Raw genomic sequence first — 22154 nt, 5'->3', positions numbered from 1 at the left:
TATTAAAATGAACGAAACGAAAATATAAGTTGTTTGAAGACTTTATGTGTTGTACCAGTAATATTATTTATCTTGGCTCTGACTGAAGATGCTGATGACATTGAATCTAGGTAGCACACTAACCTAGAAGCGAGTTTTTTAGCTTCTGGAATACTCATGTATATAGACAAGGATTCGTGTACAAAACAGTGAAATGCATTGAGAAATAAACTAGTTTTATTGATTGTTAACTGCATCATCTACTGTCGGCATATGAAGTATTACCAACAAAAATTTCGTCACAAGATAAGTCATTAAAACCTGTCCCATCTCAGCTGCATGTGCTCTATTATTTCAGTGCCGAACAGGTTTCCCTGCTTAAATAAAAGCGTGGCACTACGTTAGCCACTGATACATTTTACAACACATTTTTTTAGTTACATTCGGTCTATATAATACAGCTTTTAAACAGTAGCAACTAGTTTTGTAGTTGCAAGGTTTACTAACGGGTTTTAAAAGCTGAAAATTAACATTCACCATAAAAATTTAAGAAACATATTTCAACTAGCATTCTCATTGTGACACATGTATTAATAAGAGTTAAACTAATAAATTTCATAGTTTTGATAAAATATAAAACGGGAAATTTGATGTTATAAGCTATACCAAAGTATTATAATTCGTTGAAAAATACGAACAGCATTTCTCTAAATGTAGATATTTACATAGTCAAAAAAATCCCATATTATAAGAAAGCTGTCTGACCCTGTAGCACTGCTGAGTGGGCAATGTCTGAAATTTTCTTTTTGAGATATGAAGTACGTAATTTATGGTCATTTAAATAATTTATTTTCAAAAAAAGGTACACCCAATTTTAATATATGATTTTGAAGAGAATTTATCAAGAATAAAATTTCGTAGCCAAAAGTACTGTTTATTCATAATGTTAACTACTTACTTAACTGTAATACTGTTCTTATCAGAGTTCTTAGTGACTTGACCGCGTGTCCCAGACCATTGTCGAGTGCGAGAACAAAATATAGCTGGGTAACTGTATTAACTGAGTTAGTATAACAAATCAGGCAAATTACGTCACAGGATGTAGGATTAAAATTTAATGCCCAGTCGGAGACGAGGTCATTAGAAACGAGCCATAGTCTCGGAATAGGCAGATCCTAGATAGGAAATTTGCCGCAGCTCTTTCGAAGAGAACATTTCCCGCATTTCCCGTAAAGTGTTTACTGAAATTGCAGAAAACGCAAATGTGGATGGCTGAATGGCCACCTGAACCCCAGTACATTAGGCACTGTCTAATCACTTGCAGTATATATGTACTGTTTTCATACCAATATTGATGCTAGTTCCGGAATGAATAGAAAGCAATTCAACTGACGATTTCACAGCAGTGTCAAAAATGTTTGAGTGATCATAATAAGAAACTATGTTTTACATAAATGTAAGAGTTTGCGTAATTTTTTCAGTATGCAGAATGGTGCTTTGGCACCCACAGAGTGGGAGTAACTTCATTTCCTTAGTACCCAGGAAGGATTACATTCTGCACAGTATGGTCCAGTTTAAAAATTTGTTATTGTGTACAACAAGGCCCATGAAGCTGCCTTCTCATTTTATTAATCAACATCCTGACCCGAAGTAGACATATTGCGGAAGCTATCTAGAGTTGATAAGGCAGCCAGAGTTGCAAATCTAGCATGATTCGTACGAGTCACTACCGCATTCAGTAACTGCAACAGAAGGAACTGCTGAAGCAATAAAGATCGAATCCTGGTGCTAAGACACTGGAATTGCATTTGGAAGATCGGTGGTTCAAATGCCCGTCCGGGCATCCAAATTTAGATTTCTCTAGTTTTCCCAAATCACTTGACACTGATACCGGGATGGTTCCTTTGAAAAGGAGACGCTCGATTTACTTCTCCAATACGAATTTCAGCTCCGTGTCTAATGCCACTGCCGTCGACGGAACGTTAATCTATAACATACCTTACTTTTTTTCTTCTAACAATGGTTAAAGTAAGGACGTAGGTAAGTTTTTGTGATCGCAGGGTGGTGTGGGCCATGTTCCTGGCGACCGCCATCGGCTGCACGGTAGCCACGTGCCTGTCGACGTGGAACCGGTACCGCACCAATCCCACGTCCGTCTCCATGACGCACGACTACAACGAGTGGATACTCGACTTCCCGGCCAGCTACGTGTGTCCCTCTAGCAAGGTCGACCCGGAGAGTCTTAACATCACGTCCGCCCGGTAAGTAGCTTCCTTTAAACAGCCATTACACATAACCTACCCAACTGTATGATTTTCAGTCACCAGTTGTAATATTTCTGGCTTAGTCAGCCATCATATTAGGCTCCAAGAAGCTGTTCCCAGAGCAGTGGAGATGCAAGAAGTATATAGATGGAAATGGAAATGTCGTGTGGCTAGGGCCTCCCGTCGGGTAGACCGTTCGCCTGGTGCAGGTCTTTCGATTTGACGCCACTTCGGCGACCTGCATGTCGATGGGGATGAAATGATGATGATTAGGAGAACACAACACCCAGTCCCTGAGCGGAGAAAATTTCCGACCCAGCCGGGAATCGAACCCGGGCCCTTAGGATTGACAGTCTGTCACGCTGACCACTCAGCTACCGGGGCGGACCAGTATATAGATGACGAAATGTGGTGTGAGGTACCTGTGACAGATGTTAGATTCGGTACCACTCCCGTGAGAAAGATCGCCTGCATAATGCTGCTGCTCTGTGACTGGCTGCTGTGTTCGGAGCAAGGGCGCCACAACGTTAAAGTATAGTTGTTACTATTAGTTAAACTACTCACTTTTTGATAGAAATATCTATCAACAGCTGACTATCAATCAGTCATGTTAGAATTATTAGAAACAATTTAAATCAAAAACAAAAGATTGACGAAATTGCAGACGAAGCACTTCGGAAGCGTTCGGGTCACGCCTTTTCTGATATGGCGCGCGAAGTGTTTCGCGCTGTTCGTCACTCTGGATTAGGCAGTCAAGAAGAATAGACATGTTGTCTGTCATAGTATGTGTTTCCAATTTTTCATTTAAGTTCCTGATCGTCACTCTGGATTAGGCATTCGAGATGTACAGTCATGTTGTCTGTGGCAGGATGCGTTTGCCAGTATTCAGTATTAAAAGATTCACTCCGATAGTCATGAGGCACAGACACGTGCCATAAATAGTGTAAAGATACCTTTTTTTAAACATTTGATCACGTACTTTGCTGTATCAGAAGGTGTTGTGTTAAGATCATGTAGTCTTCTCATGTGGCTATATTAAAATACGCGAGTTGCATCCCAAACAAGTGATACATTATTTCAGAACAGAACCTCACTAAAAGTCAGTTTCAGCCTCAAGGTACAGAACCTACGACCTGCGTGCTGTTTTCTGCGCTTGGGACATCAGCTTGAAGACAGCAGGTTAGTGAACTATAACAGAACTTTCGTATTCCACACAGTGCAGTGGAAACAACTAGGCGCCTCACGTGTACTGCATGCACAGAACAAATGTGCTCAGTGACACGTCATCTGCAGTAATGCAGAGGAGGTAAAGGAGGATGATCGTTATTAAAACCAACAATCAATTCATTCTTCCTTTCTTGCCGTACAGTTCCAAAACAAACTCTGTGCATTTTAAGGCTGTAACCATTTAAGGCGCAATTATGCAGTATTTGAAATACAGGGGATGGGCAAAATAATGTGAACACCTGTAGCTACTTGGGAATGGTTTATTAATAAGGGGTTGGACCCCCATTTGCCCGTAATACAGCTGCGATTCTTCTTCGAATACTGATATATAATGATCGTATAGTCTCCAGTGGAATGCTATGTCACTCTTCGATCAGAACCTCTTTTAATCCCTTTAGTGACGAGGGAGGCGGAAATCTGCTCCGGAGTCTGCGCTCCAATACCGCCTACAAGGGTTCGGGGACTGTACTAGCCAGGGAAGACGCTGCAGTTCAGTTGCATGCTTCTCATTCTACGATTGTACTGCCCTGCCTGTGTGAATTGGTGAATTATCGTCGTGAAATATCGCATCATTGTTGGGAACATCATTTGAATCATGGGGTATACCGGATCACCTAAAATATTCACGTAATGATGGGACCAGCAGAATACCATGATACGGCTGCCCACATCATCACACTTCCACCTCCATGCTTAACCGCTGGAATCAAGCAATCAGGATTGTAGGGTTCTTTTGGCGTTCTCCAGACGTAAACCCGGCCCGATGTTGGAAATAAAGAAAACGTTGACTCGTCGGATCATATGACGTGTTTCCACTGATCAGCTGTCCAGGATTTATGCTCCTGACACCATGTTTTACGCTTCTTTGCTTTGGCTGACATCACTAATGGTTTCGGTATAGCAGCTCGTCCACGAATATTCGATTTATGGAGTTCTCAGCAGACAGTGTCGATAGATACGGGATCTCGAAGATGGCTATTGAGCTCTGCAGTCACTTTAGTCGCCATAGTTTTGTACTGTTTCGACACAATTCGTATTAACGTACGACGATCTCTGTCATTTAGTTTTGATTTGCGCCCACTATTACGAGTACCTTTACACGATGATGTCTTTCCATGTTTTGCGTAGGCTGTCATGACTGTTGTAACAGTTGCTCTTGACACATTCAATAAGTTGGCTGTCTTGGTTCCTGATGCTCCAGCTAATCGGGCCCCCACAATCTGCCCTCTTTGGAACTCTGTTACGTCTTTCATTGCACATCAACCTCGGCCTCTGAATGCAAATACGAAGTGTGCACTACTCGTAAACAATCTGCACTGGTGCCTAGTCCGTACTGAACACGCACAGTCCAGCGCGACACTTGCCTTACCTGCGTTGTTGACCGACAAACACAACCATTCCATTACTGCCACTGTTCACATTATTTTCCTATCCCCTGTATCTTTTTCTGTTTCTACGGCAAAAGCCGTAAAAAGTAAACCAAAGCATGTAGTGTTACTCTATGTAATGGAACAGCAGTTAATACTGCTTTTCTGGCCACTGACGGCACAATGGGGCCCAACAACCGCCGTGTCATCCACGGCCAATAAGGTCATTGAAATTCGCTCTGGAGGTACATGTTCTCCGGGCTTTTGTGTGGTTCGTAGACTTGGAGGCTCTACCACTAGGTCAAACAGCACCTCAAAAGGCATCACGTGGCTTAATGCACCCCGCTCCAGGGCCACCAGTGATAAATCCCTACCAGTACTGGGACTCGAACCCAGATCCCCCACTCTCCTACGGAGGCGCAACTACATAATACATTGTGCTCATAAAAATAATAATAATTAGTATTGGGGGGCGGGAATTGCCCAGGAAGTGGTAAGTACCATGAATAATCTTTTATCTAACAGATACATCACGGTTTGTTGAAAATTAACTTGTGCTTAAAAATTAAGGTCTTAGCGCTGAGGCATTAATAAAATTCAAATGAACGCAAATAATGAACGATTATAGTTTGAGTCTGAAATGTGGCACAGTCCCAAAGTGGCAATAACAGCTTCAAAGAAATAATACTTCAACAACCTCAGCAGTGACTTATCAGATTAAGTACTAATGAGTACTCTGTGGTAACCTGCCCACTCGTGTAATATAGGCTGCCTAGGATGCTGCTTCCTAAACAACAATTCAAGCAAATCGCATTAATGGTTTTATTACAATAAATTAGATTGAAAATACTTGGCGCCTTTACAAAGATTGGTCGCAAGCAACTGGCGACATGCAAATAATCAATGTCCTTCAATGTATACAGTTTCCATGCAAGTAAATAATACTGTCTCATACCAGACGAGTGTAACCCCAAATATGAAACTTCCTGGCAGATTAAAACTGCGTGTCGGACTGAGACTCAAAGTCGGGACCTTTGCCTTTGATGGGCAAGTGCTCTACCGTCTGAACTACCCAAGAACGACTCACGACCCGTTGTCACAGCTCCAGTTCTGCCAGCATCTCGTCTCCTACCTTCCAAACTTCACAGAAGCTCTTCTGCGAACCTTGCACAGCTAGCACTCCTGGAAGAAAGGATATTGCAGAGACATGGCTTAGCCACAACCTGGGGGATGTTTCCAGGATGAGATTTTCACTCTGCACTGGAGTGTGCACTGATATGAAACTTACTAAGGTACTGGCAGAATTGAAGCTGTGACGATGGGTCGTGAGTCGTGCTAGGGTCGCCCAGACGGTAGAGCACTTGCCCGCGAAAGGCAGAGGTCCCGAGTTCGAGTATCGGTCGGGCACACAGTTTTAATCTGCCAGGAAGTTTCATATCAGCGCACACTCCGCTGCAGAGTGAAAATCTCATTCTGGTAACCCCAAATGTTTGCGTGGTATTCGGCTGCTATTTGATGGTGCTCCAGCCCACTTCACCGTTAACGTCCGGACGCAGCTCAGTCGTGTCTTTCGTGGTCGATGGATGGGACGAGGGGGTCCAGTTGCATGGCCTGCTCGTTCACTGGGGCTTCTGGTTATGGGGTCATCTCAAAAGTGTGGTGTATGCAGAGCCCATTCACGTGTGGAGGCACTGGGGCAGTGTATTCGTGCTGCCTTTGACACTGTTCGGATACAACCTGGCTGATACGAACGTATATGACAGAACATTCTACGGTGCGTACATGCATACGTTGAGGCACATGGAAACCATTTTCAACACATCCTGTAACTGTGGCTGCATGGTACAGCGCGTATTAGACCGCAGTCTCCCTAACAATCTATGACTGAATAAATTGTCTCAAACCATGCATTTCCAGACATAAGTTCATTAGACCTTTTTTGTTCCGTATTCTCTCTTCGATCAATCCCCGGAGTTTGTACACGATGGAAAAAAATCACCCTATATAACATCTTTAGGGGTACTATGCTCCTATTATCCCTAGGGGTGGTTGTGGGGCTGAAAAGCTGCGACATGTAAAAATATTCGATAGCAAGCGACATTTCTATTTAACACATAGTCTTTGGGATTGTATGGCTCATTGGCGACAGTCTCAATAAATTTGCACCCCTAGAAGTGGGAATGTCCAGGCGACTGAAGCATTTTCTTCCAAATTTGGTAGATGTACAACTGAAAAAAATTACTGTGACAGACATCCCTAGCATCCATGTGGGTGAAGGCGGACGTGAAAAGAGGTGATGACTCAGTAACACATGGAGGAATTTCTATCAATTTTGGTATATACGTGACTCATTGTTTCCCCATGTAAATGTGTCTGCTTTGTATACGCGTCCCTACATAGAAAGAAAATGGGCTTTCAAATGCGTCCTGCGTACAGACAGTCCTTGAGAACCTTGGCCGCCCGCCACGCCTCCATCAACAGGCCCCTCCTTCCCTTCACTTTCAACCTTCCACTTCTTTCCCAGTTTAATTTCAATAGCCTTGCCCTCCCAGTCTCTGGATTCATGCCTGAGATCGATCTTGCCTTCCAACGATAACCTATCAACTACCTCATTCCGAATGAAGGCCACAACTCACCTTCTCCTTGGCCAGCTTGCACCCCATTCATATCCCAAATCTCAACTCTCACATATCAGTTCTTTCACATATAAACATTCGACACCCTTTTCAGCATAATATAATCCCCGACAGCGCCCACATCCTAATGCCTACCAATTGTTACCGTAAGTCCCCATGCACATAAAAAGGAAATATAGACAGTCATCATTACCTATGTCACCTTTCGAATTTTTTTGTTTAATAATTGTAATTTTTTTATATTTAAATTGCTGAAGAGCAAATAGCAACTTGCAGCCCTCCCTCAGTAGGGAGCATGTAACAGCAAGATAAATAATTTTAAAAAAAGTTGAAATCTCTGTTTTTATTGCCGCTTAGCACGCTACTACTCAGCCATAGGAATTCTAAAAGGGAAACTCCATCCGAAGAGGCCTTGAGGGGCCCAGTAGTACCGATCGATGGCGATGTCATCCTCAGCCCATAGTGTCGCTGGATGCGGATATGGAGGGGCATGTGGTCAGCACGTTGCACTCCCAGCTGTCAGTTTATGAGACTGGAGCAGCTACTAAGTCAGGTAGCTCCTCAATTCGTCTCACAAGCACTGACAAGGGGAGGCCACAACGTTTGGCACGCAGATTTACTTCAAACTTCGTACACTCGTAGTATTGCATGAGGACAACAAAATGTGTAAGCAGTAGCGCGTACTTCTCAAGCGTTACTGAGAGAATCGCAAGATAATTTCGGTCGTCAAATATATATATCTGTGCATGGCCATTTTTACTATGAAGCGGCAGCAACCGAGTGGTGCCGGGACGGTAGCTCGGCGTTTTCGGTCAGAGCGTGAGCTACCTTTTGTAATAAAAAAACTGAGCGAACGGATCAACGAACAATGTGACGGGTGTCACCGGACGTCCGCCCTGAACAAATTCAACGATCAATATAGAACAAAATGAAATTAAAAAAAGGGGTTGGCGTTTAAGCCCCCTAATCACTGGATCGAGTTTCCTTCGTCAGTTTTATTTTTATTTTCAACACAGTCATTTTCTTTACTATTTGAATTACAATTGATATGATGGGAAAAATACGTGTAATCGGATGAACTTTTATTAAATTTACAATGTTATTTGGCAGTCTACTAATTTTTATTATCACAAATAACATAATATTCATAACTATCGACTAGTAAACGACGAAACGCATAAAGTGATACTGAAAATGTATGCTTGTCCCTGTCTTCAAAACTGTTCATATTTAATCGAAAGAGAACGAGAAATTGCTTCTCGGAAGACGCTATTAAAATACACTCGATACTGCATAACCAATTATCAGCACCGATTTTTAAGGAAATACTGCGTTACGCATGGTTCGCTTCCAAATTATCGTCTGAAAGAGAGGTTTTTGAAAAATGTTAACGAGTTTTGTATTTCCATGGAAAACCTCAAAAGACCTTGCGTATGCGCTAACATAGCATTTATTCATTGCAGCTGGTGGTGGTTAGTGTTTAACGTCCCGTCGACAACGAGGTCATTAGAGACGGAGCGCAAGCTCGGGTTAGGGAAGGATTGGGAGGGAAATCGGCCGTGCCCTTTCAAAGGAACCATCCCGGCATTTGCCTGAAACGATTTAGGGAAATCACGGAAAACCTAAATCAGGATGGCCGGAGACGGGATTGAACCGTCGTCCTCCCGAATGCGAGTGCAGTCAATGCAGCTATTGCCGTTTAACTTCATGTTTTCCATGTTTTTCCGAAAAAGACCATCCTGCAACTTGTACCCGTAATGTCGAAAGCGGCGATTAATTGTACATATTTCGAAAGCCGTCTGTTCTGGTCAAAACTTGGAGGTAACAAGTCGTTTCGCGCTCCTTCCTGGTATAAGGGATTTCTCAAATCACGGACAAGCATACATTTGCAGTATCATTTTATGCGTTTGGTCGTTTACTAGTCGATAATTATGAATATTATATTATTTCCGATAGTAAAAATTAGTAGACCGACAAATAACATTGTAAATTTAATAAAAGTTCATCCGATTACACGTATTTTTCCCATTATATCAATTGTAATATAAATAGTAAAGAAAAGAACTGTGTTGAAATTAAAAAAAAAACAGACGAAGGGGACTCCATCCAGTAATTACGGGGCTTTTTATTAATGTTTTTTTTACGATTACCACTTTTTTTAAGATTACCTCATTTTTTATGTATTTATTTATTTTCCTACATGATTACATTTAGGAAACGTGTACAAATGAGAATTCTAGGAACTCAGTGTTACAAGTAAATGTTACAACAACAAAGGTGGCATAAAAGAGTAACAAAAAAAATAAAAATGTAAATCACTGATGCAATTCCAACTAAAAGGTTCTTCAATAAATGTAACTGATTCCGCTTGGTGCTTATCCATCGTTATCTGATATCTCCAACAGCGCCTTTGAAGGGCATCTGCAACGGAGGCATTCTGCTTCGCTAGTGCCTCAAGGAAAACAGCATCCTTGCAGCAGCCTGTCTCTTCCGTCGCTCATGGCTGACAAGGCAGAACGTTCAGCCGTTAGTGTGATGCGGCACAGGACATTAACCGCAGCTTGGCACCCCCAGTTGAGTGGGGGGTTAACGAAAACGCTGCGTAAATAATTTGCGAAGAGCGTACGGTATTTCGGTGCGCATTCGAGGGCATTGTGAGCATTTTGTAGGGACAACCAGTAATCAAGGTGCTCTTTCTCTCCGTCGCTAAAGATATAGGCGACGGTAAGTCCTTTGAACCATGTAAGCGCATGATATTTTGCGGCCGGAAAGTAAGTTTCATCTGGACAGAGTAGGGTCTGAGGGTCAATCATATCAGGTGTGACCCGGAGGTAACAAGCCAATATCTTCTGTGTTAGTCGCCAAACTCCGGACGAGGATGCGCAAGTAAAACGATGTTCATCGGCATCCAAGAGGTGACAATCTGGGCAATAAGGTGAGTCTGCCAGTCCAATAGTGTAAAGTCGCTGTCGTGTGGCATATTTTTTGTTGGCGATCTGATACCACTTCGAACGCACCGTGGATGACAGAAAGTTGTGGTGTATCGTTTTCCACACTCTTGGTCGGTGAACCGTAGGGTACTTGTTTTCCACCACGTTATGGGGAACAGCCCCGCAGAAGGTTGGTATAAATATCTTTCGCCTTTGGTGGACGTGTTGCGGAGAGGTTGGAGCTGACATAGCTGTAATCAAGAATGAAGGTCGACACATGGGAGAGCTATGGTGCGACGTGCGCCACCGACACTGGCGGGACGTGGGAGACTGGCATCAGAACCTGTAGTAAACGACCCGTGAAAGAGCTATATTGACTTTTCCATCGTTTCCTCATGTTACTCATGCAAAGGGCAGCTGCTCTCGCCCTGACGTTGACCAATTTATTTATTTATTTATTTATTGCCAAATTATAGACCTGTTACCTGATGTTTAAAACAGGTCGTACATCTTACAATTTTCGTTTTTCATCTTTTTACAGTTTTCTTTCCTTTTGTTTTATCTACAAAATTTACAAAGAATGATTCAAAATAATAATAATTTGAGGTTGAAATATAAATAAAATTTTGTTGTTTTTAAGAAGAATATAAAAAGAAGATAGGATAGATGAGAGATTTGTTAGTACCATCACCGAGTGTGACTGACGGTGAATACCTCGGAATGGTTTCATCGAGCCGTTGACCGCCAGTCACACACACACACTCACACACACAAATGGTTATTAGTAGAGAAATGTTTCTTATCCTATTTGTTACTAATCCTATGTATTAACTACATTAGGTGCGCATCCATGTACAGCATTTGGTGTTTTCTTGGCTAGATTGCCAGCAATTTTTCTTATTTACTGTCACATTTCAGCTTACTCCTCCTGTTCCTCCTCATTGTCATTATTTTCGCTGTCACTGTGGGTATCGCTGTCCATTCTCTGGAGATTTCTGTTACGCTGCACATAGGCATGTCTGTGACGTCGTGTCCGCATATACTCTTCATGTGTTGTTTTTGAAATACTGTTTGTCAGTGCGTTTAATTGTGCCCATTGTTCGTCGTCTCTTATTGCTGTGTATATATCTATGTCTGTATCTGTGTAATCTAAGTGTAGTGTATGTCTATTGTTCGCGTATTGCCCGCAGAAAAAGACAGTGTGTTCTGGGGAACCTTCTTCCCCGCATGTGCATGTAGGTGTCTGCCTCAGACTCACGCGGTTTAAGTGCGTGGGATAAGGTCCGTGCCCGGTTAAGAAATGTACCATACCGCGGCTGGGATCGATATGTCTCATTCTCAACCGCTCCCTTATGTCAGGGAGGAAGTTGTGCAGTCTACGTCCCTTATCACTTACATCCCACTCACCTTGCCATGTATCCAACGTTGACCAATCCCAGCCCTCCTTTGTGCACTGGGGGGGGTAAGAGTGTCGTATCGCACTTTAAATATATGACCTGCAGAAACGTAGTAACTGAAGGACGCCTGAAGCCGGCGACCTATCTGCAGCGGTAGTGGGAGGACCTGTGCCACGTAGTTGAGTTTTGATGCCACGTAGAGGTTCAGGTATTCAACATGTTGTAGCTGATTCAAGTCCCGGAGCAGGTTCTGTCGCACCATTGCGCGTATGATCTGTAATAACCGTCGGTAGTTTGCTGCAGCTGTTTTACGTACATCTTTCTTGAACGTGATTCCCAAATATTGCAGATCAGAAACTGGTGGGAGGGGAGCCGACTTGTTGATGTTCAGAAAACTGCCTGCGGCCTGTCCGTATCGCTCAATCCAGGTTAGTACGCTTTGAACTTCGTCATTGGAACGAACCAGCAGTAGCAGGTCGTCAGCGTATGACCTGTAGCGAAAGGTGACGTCCCGCAGCGTGATGCCAGATAGGCGGTGGTTAAGGCCCCCTAGGAGTGGCTCGTGCTATTGCATAAAGGTACTGGTCCTACCGTCCTTTCATTGACCTGGACGTGTGAGCTGGCTGCGGTCCAAAGACGCCGTAGGGTGTCGATGAGGCCCGGAGGGAATCCCATACAGTCCATCACTCGTAGGAGGAAGTTGTGGTGCATTCTATCAAAGGCGCGGTTGAAATCGACGGAGACGATCGCCGCTCTCAGACGGCACTCAGAAGCGATTGCTATTAAGTGCCTGCAGTCACCGGTGGCCATGTGTATGTTGGCTTCTCCCCCCTGCGACGTCTGTTCTGGAGCGAGGATCATCAGCAAAGTCTTCTTAATACGGCTCGCCATAATCCTGGCGAAAATCTTGTAATCGGCGTTCAGCATTGTAAGCGGCCGATAGTCGTTAATCGATAGCCCTCCACCTGGCTTGTGTACCGGTATGAGAAGTCCTTCTACAAACGCTGGCGGCACAACACAGTCTGGAGACATAAGTTCGCGGAACATTATAACCCAGCGAGGCATCATGATGTCACGGAAAGTCCGGTAGAATTCGATGGGCAATCCATCAGGTCCAGGAGACTTATTGGCCGCACCTTTGTCCACGGCGTCTTCGACTTCTTCGAGTGAGATTTCCTCTGTTAGAGCATTCACGGTAGCCTTGTCGATAGTACGTGTTATCTGCTGTAACACTTCAGTAGTGGCCTCGTCATCGACGGTTCTTTCCTTGTAAAGATGACGAAAATGATCCTCCGCCGCCTTTACTATGGTTGCTTGGGTCGTACATAAGCGACCGTCGTGTGTCCTGAGTTGTGCGATTAAATGTTGGCGTTGTCGGCGCTTATCCGCCACAACGTGGTGCACAGTGGGTTCCTCTGCAACCGTTCGGTCGTGCCGTCGCGAGCGGACTACTGCACCTTCTAGTCGGCGCTTCGTCAATGATAGTATGTGAGCCTTGATTCTGCTTTGGTCATATTGTCTCTCTGGGGAAGGGGGTAAGGCGTCGAGGTCCATGAGTGCCACGTGGTAAAAATCGAGGGTCTGTCGATGCCACGTAGTCACGTCCTTGCCATATTGCAAAAGTGTCCTACGGATTGCTGGTTTGGCTCAGAGGAGCCACCACTCCAGGGTCGAGATGTATCGTGAGTGGCGGCGTTCACAATCAGTCCACGTTCCTGCAACTTGCCTACGGCAATCCAGGTTGTAACCTCCCCCTCACTTATCGACCTTAAAGACAGTGAAAAATTAAACCACGTGTACCTAATGGAAATTTGGGAAAAGCAATCGTCACCGAAGTTAATCTGTCGGTAAAGAGGGAGGAAAGGGTTACATCTAAATGAAAGGAAAAATGCAAACGAAACTGGTGGAAATTAATTTTGAAAAGGGGTAAAGTTAATGAAGAAAGTAAATGTGCGGCCGTTACGTTAACAATTAACTAGCGGTAATTAGATATTTGAGATTTGGGGGAAATTACGGTCGCCAGTCCTAAGGACAATTACTATAGTAACTGAAAAAGAAAGGTAATTACACATATAATTAGCACTAGAAGCGTGGCAACTGAAGGTTGACACGTGTAGTGTGAAAACTGAAAGTTTGTCAGAAGTAATAAATTTCGCTACACTCTGACTTAATTTAGCAAAAGAATTAATAAAACTGGAAAATCGAAAGTTAATTTAGTGACTGAAGTTAATAGTGAGCTTTCTTTCTGAAGCACATCGACATTCAGTAAAATAAGGTTAGTCTTGGACTACCTCAACAATCATTTCAAAAGCTACTTGAATCTACGCAATTTAGAAATAAGAGAATTAACTTTGAACTTGAATTAAATGATTCTGAACAATTAACAATAGTAAAATTTAGTACGTACCAAGCTGAGCTGCAGTCACAGGTAACTAAAATACGGTAACAAAACTCGCACTCTTAATTTGTGCTTGTGCAATCTAAATATTGTAGCCAGCTGAACTTTGAAATTAAAGCAGTGAAATCGAATGGTGCTGGCGTTTGAATTTCAACGACCCTCGGGCTCATTTCGGAAAAGGAAGGGACCCTGCTTGGCAATGCAATTGGGACAATGAGCAACAAAGGTTCATGCTAAGTTGCTGTAATTTTGCGAGGCAAATGGAACAATTTGAAAAGCTGAGGTCTGCCATACAGTTCTGAAACTTTACGTGCTTTTAGTCTTCCTTGTTGGTTGATTGAAGGTTTGAAGCCGTCGATCGAGGAGGTGGCGACAGTCACTCATTGTCGGCCGTCGCTGTTGCAGAAGCTGGATGTTGGCGCGCCTTCTTCTCGACACGGTCACCAGGCGAAACGGGCTCTTGATGTGCGCCAGCTAATGCTTCCCGTCCGCGACACCATGTCAGAAACTACACTCCTGGAAATGGAAAAAAGAACACATTGACACCGGTGTGTCAGACCCACCATACTTGCTGCGGACACTGCGAGAGGGCTGTACAAGCAATGATCACACGCACGGCACAGCGGACACACCAGGAACCGCGGTGTTGGCCGTCGAATGGCGCTAGCTGCGCAGCATTTGTGCACCGCCGCCGTCAGTGTCAGCCAGTTTGCCGTGGCATACGGAGCTCCATCGCAGTCTTTAACACTGGTAGCATGCCGCGACAGTGTGGACGTGAACCGTATGTGCAGTTGACGGACTTTGAGCGAGGGCATATAGTGGGCATGCGGGAGGCCGGGTGGACGTACCGCCGAATTGCTCAACACGTGGGGGGTGAGGTCTCCACAGCACATCGATGTTGTCGCCAGTGGTCGTCGACCTGGGACCGGACCGCAGCGACGCACGGATGCACGCCAAGACCGTAGGATCCTACGCAGTGCCGTAGGGGACCGCACCGCCACTTCCCAGCAAATTAGGGACACTGTTGCTCCTGGGGTATCGGCGTGGACCATTCGCAACCGTCTCCATGAAGCTGGGCTACGGTCCCGCACACCGTTAGGCCGTCTTCCGCACACGCCCCAACATCGTGCAGCCCGCCTCCAGTGGTGTCGCGACAGGCGTGAATGGAGGGACGAATGGAGACGTGTCGTCTTCAGCGATGAGAGTCGCTTCTGCCTTGGTGCCAATGATGGTCGTATGCGTGTTTGGCGCCGTGCAGGTGAGCGCCACAATCAGGACTGCATACGACCGAGCCACACAGGGCCAACACCCGGCATCATGGTGTGGGGAGCGATCTCCTCCACTGGCCGTTCACCACTGGTGATCGTCGAGGGGACACTGAATAGTGCACGGTACATCCAAACCGTCATCGAACCCATCGTTCTACCATTCCTAGACCGGCAAGGGAACTTGCTGTTCCAACAGGACAATGCACGTCCACATGTATCCCGTGCCACCCAACGTGCTGTAGAAGGTGTAAGTCAACTACCCAGGCCAGCAAGATCTCCGGATCTGTCCCCCATTGAGCATGTTTGGGACTGGATGAAGCGTCGTCTCACGCGGTCTGCACGTCCAGCACGAACGCTGGTCCAACTGAGGCGCCAGGTGGAAATGGCATGGCAAGCCGTTCCACAGGACTACATCCAGCATCTCTACGATCGTCTCCATGGGAGAATAGCAGCCTGCATTGCTGCGAAAGGTGGATATACACTGTACTAGTGCCGACATTGTGCATGCTCTGTTGCCTGTGTCTATGTGCCTGTGGTTCTGTCAGTGTGATCATGTGATGTATCTGACCCCAAGAATGTGTCAATAAAGTTTCCCCTTCCTGGGACAATGAATTCACGGTGTTCTTATTTCAATTTCCAGGAGTGTATCATCGCGAGTCGAGCGCAATTACATGCTGCCAAACCCCGAAAGCGCGGCAACTCGCGGGAGCGTCACACAACACACCTGCTCCACTCGCTACTCCAGCCAGACTCTTTCTTGCTCTGCCCGCGCTCCATGCGGCAGAGTTAACACTACCAAAGATCCTACACACTTTGATTCTTCACACGACGTATCGATGTAATCGTTCGATAGCAGTTTTCCCTAGGCAAGACCCAGCGTAAAAATACAAATAATATTTACGAAACAAACCAATCATACATCGACATAAGTGCATAAATATATATATACAAACAGTAAAACAATTACAATATATAAAGAGACAGAAATGTCATATCTTGAGGTAACAAAACAAGGAAAAAAAATAGTAGTACAATAGATGGAAATAGGAGGATATGCATTTCCGGCGTTACCCGTGCCCCACATTGTCTGAGGATGTTCGTGTAACGTAAACAGACTCCGAAAATGTCCCAAAAAGAAACAGCGGAAATGCATATGCTCAAAACATCAACAAAATTTAGCATTCGTCTAATTAACCATAAATCAATTTTTAGACCATAATAATTGAGTGGAGACACTCCTAATCTTAGTCCACTTTGTCATCTTGCACAAAATAAAACAGGTTGACAACATATTAAAATTCATAGAAAATATAGAAAATGGTTTAGCTATTCCAAAATCGTCAAAATCTGTAACACTATGTGAAATGGAATACTATTTGCAAAATTAATTAGATTGCATGGTCATAAAAACAGGTAGATCAAAATACGCAAATAAATAATTAAATAGACTACACATTTTATATAACCTTTTCATAATTAATATTCTCGTCACGAGAATCTACTTAACGCTAAACAAGAAAATAATATTCAATAGATCGAAAAAAACATAAATATTGACAGCAGAATTCTTTCACATCAGCTGTCCGGGAAGAAAAACTATTCCGCCTTTCGTACCCGCAAGTACAAAGAATGCCGAGAGCGGCACGGAGAGCCTATGGCGGCACAAGAGCCGACAGCGGCTCCGCCTCGCCAGTATTGTTGCGCCCGCCTGTGCGGCACGCTTGATCTCACTCGTCTGTGTAACGGCATTTCCAGAACGTCCGTTTCACTGAATTCTTTCGGAAAAACTCACTCCCGAGTAATCTCAAGGAGTCCATTAACACTATCACAGTGGATAACTCAACACTGTCCATCATCACACATGTACAAGCCTGAAACTTAAAACAGCGTCTAAGCACATCGGCAATGACTAGTAAAACACATATTCATGGAATCTTACAGCTAGTTACAAAATCATATTTACATTGCTTAATCTACTGTGACTCAGCTGAAAACTTAAACTAGCAGCTTGGATTTTTAAATTGATTAATATTCAGTAACTCTTAAATCATTTAATCAACATAAATTACTTATTAATTACAACTTCTTTAATGACGTCTAGGTCAGGCAAAAGCATCGCCACATGGCACATCCTTAAATCTTACACTCTATATCTACATACTGTACAAATTACCCTATCTGCGATACTAATCAATCCTTGGTTGGTACAATTTCAGGTCTACAATGTTTCGTATACCTAATAGCTTTCCAGAACTTGGATACTCTAAGCAATAAGCATTTGTGTGAGGTATACCAATGACTTTATATGGTCCATGATAAACAAACTTAAATTTAGAGATTTCATTGTCTATCTCGCTCGATTTCTCATGAGCTTTTACAAGTACTAAGTCTCCGATCGCAAACTTAGCAAAACGCGCTTTAGCGTCATGACGACGTATGCGAGCATCAGCTTTAAGCTTCATTACTTCTCGCAAACGATCTTTTTTCACACCAATACTAATGTCAATCCGTGGAGGGAATTTGATTATCTCTTCCACTAAACTTTTACTTCTGTCATCCAACAGGATTTCCTCTGGAGAAAATCCCGTCGATTCATGTCTCAAGGTGTTCATAATTCTCTCAAATACTGCTACATATTTGCCCCATACCCTATGGTTGTGATGGCAATAGGTACGGCACAGTCGGCCTAGCTCGCGCATATACCTCTCAGCGGGATTCCCAGCCGGACAATAAGCAGAAATATGGATCACCTCGACCCCATTACTTTCCATGCCTTCATTCCACAACTTAGAAGTAAATTGTGCCCCATTGTCTGATAGAATCGCCTTGGGCTTACCAATATGAACAAAATAATCGTTCACAAGCTTGCTATAGACCGCTTTGGCTGTAGCTTTCCTAATCGGGTATAGTTTGATGAACTTGGAAAAAGCTTCTAGCACTACTAAAATGTAGGCAAAGTTTCCTGATGACTTGGGCAAAGGTCCGTACAAGTCCACGCACAGTAACTCAAAGGTGTCGTTAGGCCTTATACTTTGCATAGGACCACGACTCGTACAGTTGGTAACCTTCACCTTCTGACATAAATCGCAAGTTTTCACTCTGTCAGTAACTCGTTTTAACATGTTGTTGAAATGCACTACTTCACTCAGCTTTTCCGTACATTTCTTTGGTCCACAGTGACCATACGCCAAATGGTAGTAGTCTATTATTTCCGTGACGTATTTGCTGGGCCAGCATACCCGCCAAATATTACTATCTTCACCCTTACGTATGTACAAGATATCATCGTATATCTTGTAATACTTCCTTAATTTCTCTCCTTCTGGACTCTTTTCATCATATCGGGTTTTCACCATATTTAAACAACCATCCTCGTTCTGATGACGACGTAGATTCTTACAAATGTTCATTATTAATTTACGTCCCTCAGTTTCTTTAAAATAGTACAATTTGAGCACTCCATCTGCCTCATCTTTCAATAGACCTTGATTAGACTCGGGCAACCGCGACAGCGCATCCGCTACGCAATTGTCGGTCCCTTTTACGTAACAGATGTTATAGTTAAATTGCTGTAAATACAGCGACCACCTAGTCAGTCTTTCGTGAAGTAGTTTACAATCCTTCAGATAAGTGAGCGCCTTATGGTCCGTATGAATAATCACCTTACGGTCCCATAGGTAACCCTTGAACTTCTTGAATCCCCACACGATAGCGAGACACTCTTTCTCAGAAATCGTGTAGTTTCGCTCACTTTTTGATAAAGTTCGACTCGCGAACGCTATCGTCCGGTGTTCCTTATCCTCTCCTTTACCAACTTCTTGGAACAGTTCTACCCCCACCCCGTAATTCGACGAATCCGTTCCCAGATGGAAGGGTAGCGATAAATCAGGATGAAATAGTATGTTAGATCTTAACAACTCGTCTTTTAATCTCTCGAAGGCGGTCTGACACCCGTCAGTCCACACAAACGGAACATTTTTGCGTAAGAGGTTATTCAAATTTTCATCATTAAACACTTGTCCTTTTACAAATTTACGGTAAAATCCTGTGAGCCCTAGAAAACTTTTTAACTGTTTCCTAGACTTGGGTGGAGGACAATTCCTTATTGCCTCTAGTTTCTCTGGGTCTTTCGTAATACCAGCAGTGGTAATTACATGCCCTAAAAATTTCAGTTCCTGCTTCACAAATTCGCATTTCTTTAGCTTTAGAGTCATTCCGCCACGGCGCAATGCTCTAAAAACTTCATCTAACAGGTCACAATGGTCATGCCAAGTGGCATTGGCCAACAATAGGTCGTCAACATATACAGTTAATCTTGAACTCAAAGCCGGTCCTAGCACTTTATCTAGGGCCCTGATGAATACGGACACAGATATATTAAGTCCAAACGGCAGTACTCTATACTGATAACACCTGCCCGCAAACAAGAAGGCGGTGTATGGCCTAGATTCTTCTTCGAGTTCTATTTGCCAGTAACTAGCCGTCAGATCGAGGCTAGTCATGAACTTAACGTCATGAAAACGTTGCAAAATCTCCTCCATACTCTCTGGTCTGTCTGTTTCACGTTGAACGACCCTATTCAACGTGCGTGCGTCAATCACAATACGCACACTACCATCCCGTTTTGCTACAATGACCAAACCGTTATTGTATGGACTCGTACTTCTTTCAATCACTCCCCATTCGATCATCTTATCTATCTCCCGTTGCACTGCTTCCTTTTTGGACAGCGGTATAGCATACGGTCTCACGAAGAATGGTTCGTGCGGAATTACATGCAACTTGCATTTATATCCTTCCACAAGTCCCGGTTTGTCTGAAAACACACTCTTATTCCTCATTATTACTCCATACAGGCCTCGTCTTTGTTCGTGTGTTACGTTTGACACACCGTCTACAATACTTTCCAAATCACTTTCTACACTATTGTCAATGCCGAGATTCCTCACATTACAGTAGTTCAAATTCATACCTACGTCAATACCATTCGGCCAGTTAACAATGTGTATAGGCTGGTATTGCCTATGCACACCGTCTCCTGCCTCGTCAAAACTAACTACTATTGTTTTATCTTGGGACTTACATGTCAAAGTTTTGCTTTCGCAATTTATCACTGCACGGTACTTTAATAGCCAATCTAACCCGATAATTACTTCCGTAGTTAAGTCTGGCACTACGACAAACTCTTGCTCAAATCGTGCCCCACATATCTCGAAGTTGACAAAAATCTGTTTTGTGACCGGTTTACTGGCCTTCCCAGTAGCACCGATAATTTTCACTCCTGTTACTGGCATAACTACGATGCCGGGTCTGTCTTTCAGTAACTCAAATATTTTCCCAGATACAGCACTCAATTCTGCACCGGTGTCAATCAACACGTTTAGTTGTAGGTCGTGCATATTAACAGACACTACTATCTGTCTACACTTGTCCTCGACTGTTTCATTATTTTCCCCCAGTAAATCCTCGTCTATATCCAGGTCATTCCAGAAAAAACCATCCGGCTTTGATCCTAAATTCGGCTTATCTGGCGGCTTTTTCAGCCTCTGTTCACATACAGTTTTAATTTCAACACGTTTGTCCTGAGGCTTAGTCTCTAACTTCGCCTCCAATACCGAAACCTTTTCCTGTAACTCGTCAACTAGTGAGTGTTGCTTTGCTATCAATTCACTAATTGTCACCTTCGTTGATTCCACTTTGGTCAGATTGATCTCATCTGCCAATCTACCTGGAGGAATGTGCCCAGTAGCATCTGAAATTACTTCCTCTGGATCTGCGCAACCCACACTGCTATCGTCTGACTGTATAATGTCAGCTCTAACCTCATACACGCTGTAATCTATGTGCTTTTCTACCAATCGTGTCCGGCTATCACTAAAATTTTCGTAATCTTTCTCCTTAATACTCTCGCAACGTTTAAACTGGAGGTTTGCGTCGGATGGGTCGGCTACTTCTATCACTATAACTTTCGGTAAAGTCTGCCGGTTAGGGCCAGAACTTTCAGTTACTACTTCAACATCTAACTCCTGCGGGACGAAACACGACGAATCTTGCTCGTGCTCCCCATTAACATCAACTATTTCTGGTAAAGTCTGCCGGTTAGGGCCAGAACTTTCCATCACTTCACAAATACTATCTTCCTGTGGGACGAGACGCGGCAAATTCTGCCCGCGCTCTCCATAAATGCTTCTCCTGTACAGGCCCCTATAATCTCTTAGTTCGTCGTATAAGCGACCGAACTGCCTTAACCAGACCTCATCCCTCTCTGCATCCCCTCGCTCAATGACGGACGTGTTATCCGACATCTGATCTTCTCTCAACAATTGCGAATCATTCTTAAACTCAATCTCCAGTTCCGCTGTGGGTATTACAGCTGCCCCTTTATAATCGATTTCCGGAACACTACTTAAATTGTTCTCACTGACAGTGAATGTATTTTCTACTGCCGTGTATACAGTTGATCTACTACTTGTGGGCGCACTCCTTTCTCCTAACACTGGCACACTCTCCCGCCGTTGATTATTCCATACGGAATTTTCATAACGACGACACCTGGGTTTTCTCCTGTTATTGGGCCGCCAAAATTTCTCCACGCCCGGTCGGCCCCTCACCGGCGCGGCTAATGGTTTCCCTGTCTCGTCCCAGCAGATACGCTCCCCGGATACTGCTGAGGCGGCTGGTCACACCC

General features: G+C 43.9%; 1 protein-coding gene across 1 annotated transcript in view; it reads left to right on the top strand.

Moving 5' to 3' along the window:
- Positions 1-2052: 2052 nt before the first annotated feature.
- Positions 2053-22154, top strand: part of LOC124594636 (sodium channel protein Nach-like) — a 159452-nt gene continuing 139350 nt past the window's right edge. The window contains exon 1 of the mRNA XM_047133007.1: positions 2053-2240. Coding sequence (XP_046988963.1) covers positions 2053-2240 — 188 coding nt within the window. The remainder of the gene's footprint in view (positions 2241-22154) is intronic.

The sequence above is a fragment of the Schistocerca americana genome, chromosome 1 (assembly GCF_021461395.2).
Source record: "Schistocerca americana isolate TAMUIC-IGC-003095 chromosome 1, iqSchAmer2.1, whole genome shotgun sequence".
Classification (NCBI taxonomy): Eukaryota; Metazoa; Arthropoda; class Insecta; order Orthoptera; family Acrididae; genus Schistocerca; species Schistocerca americana.
This window is presented reverse-complemented; position numbering and strand designations above follow the sequence as displayed.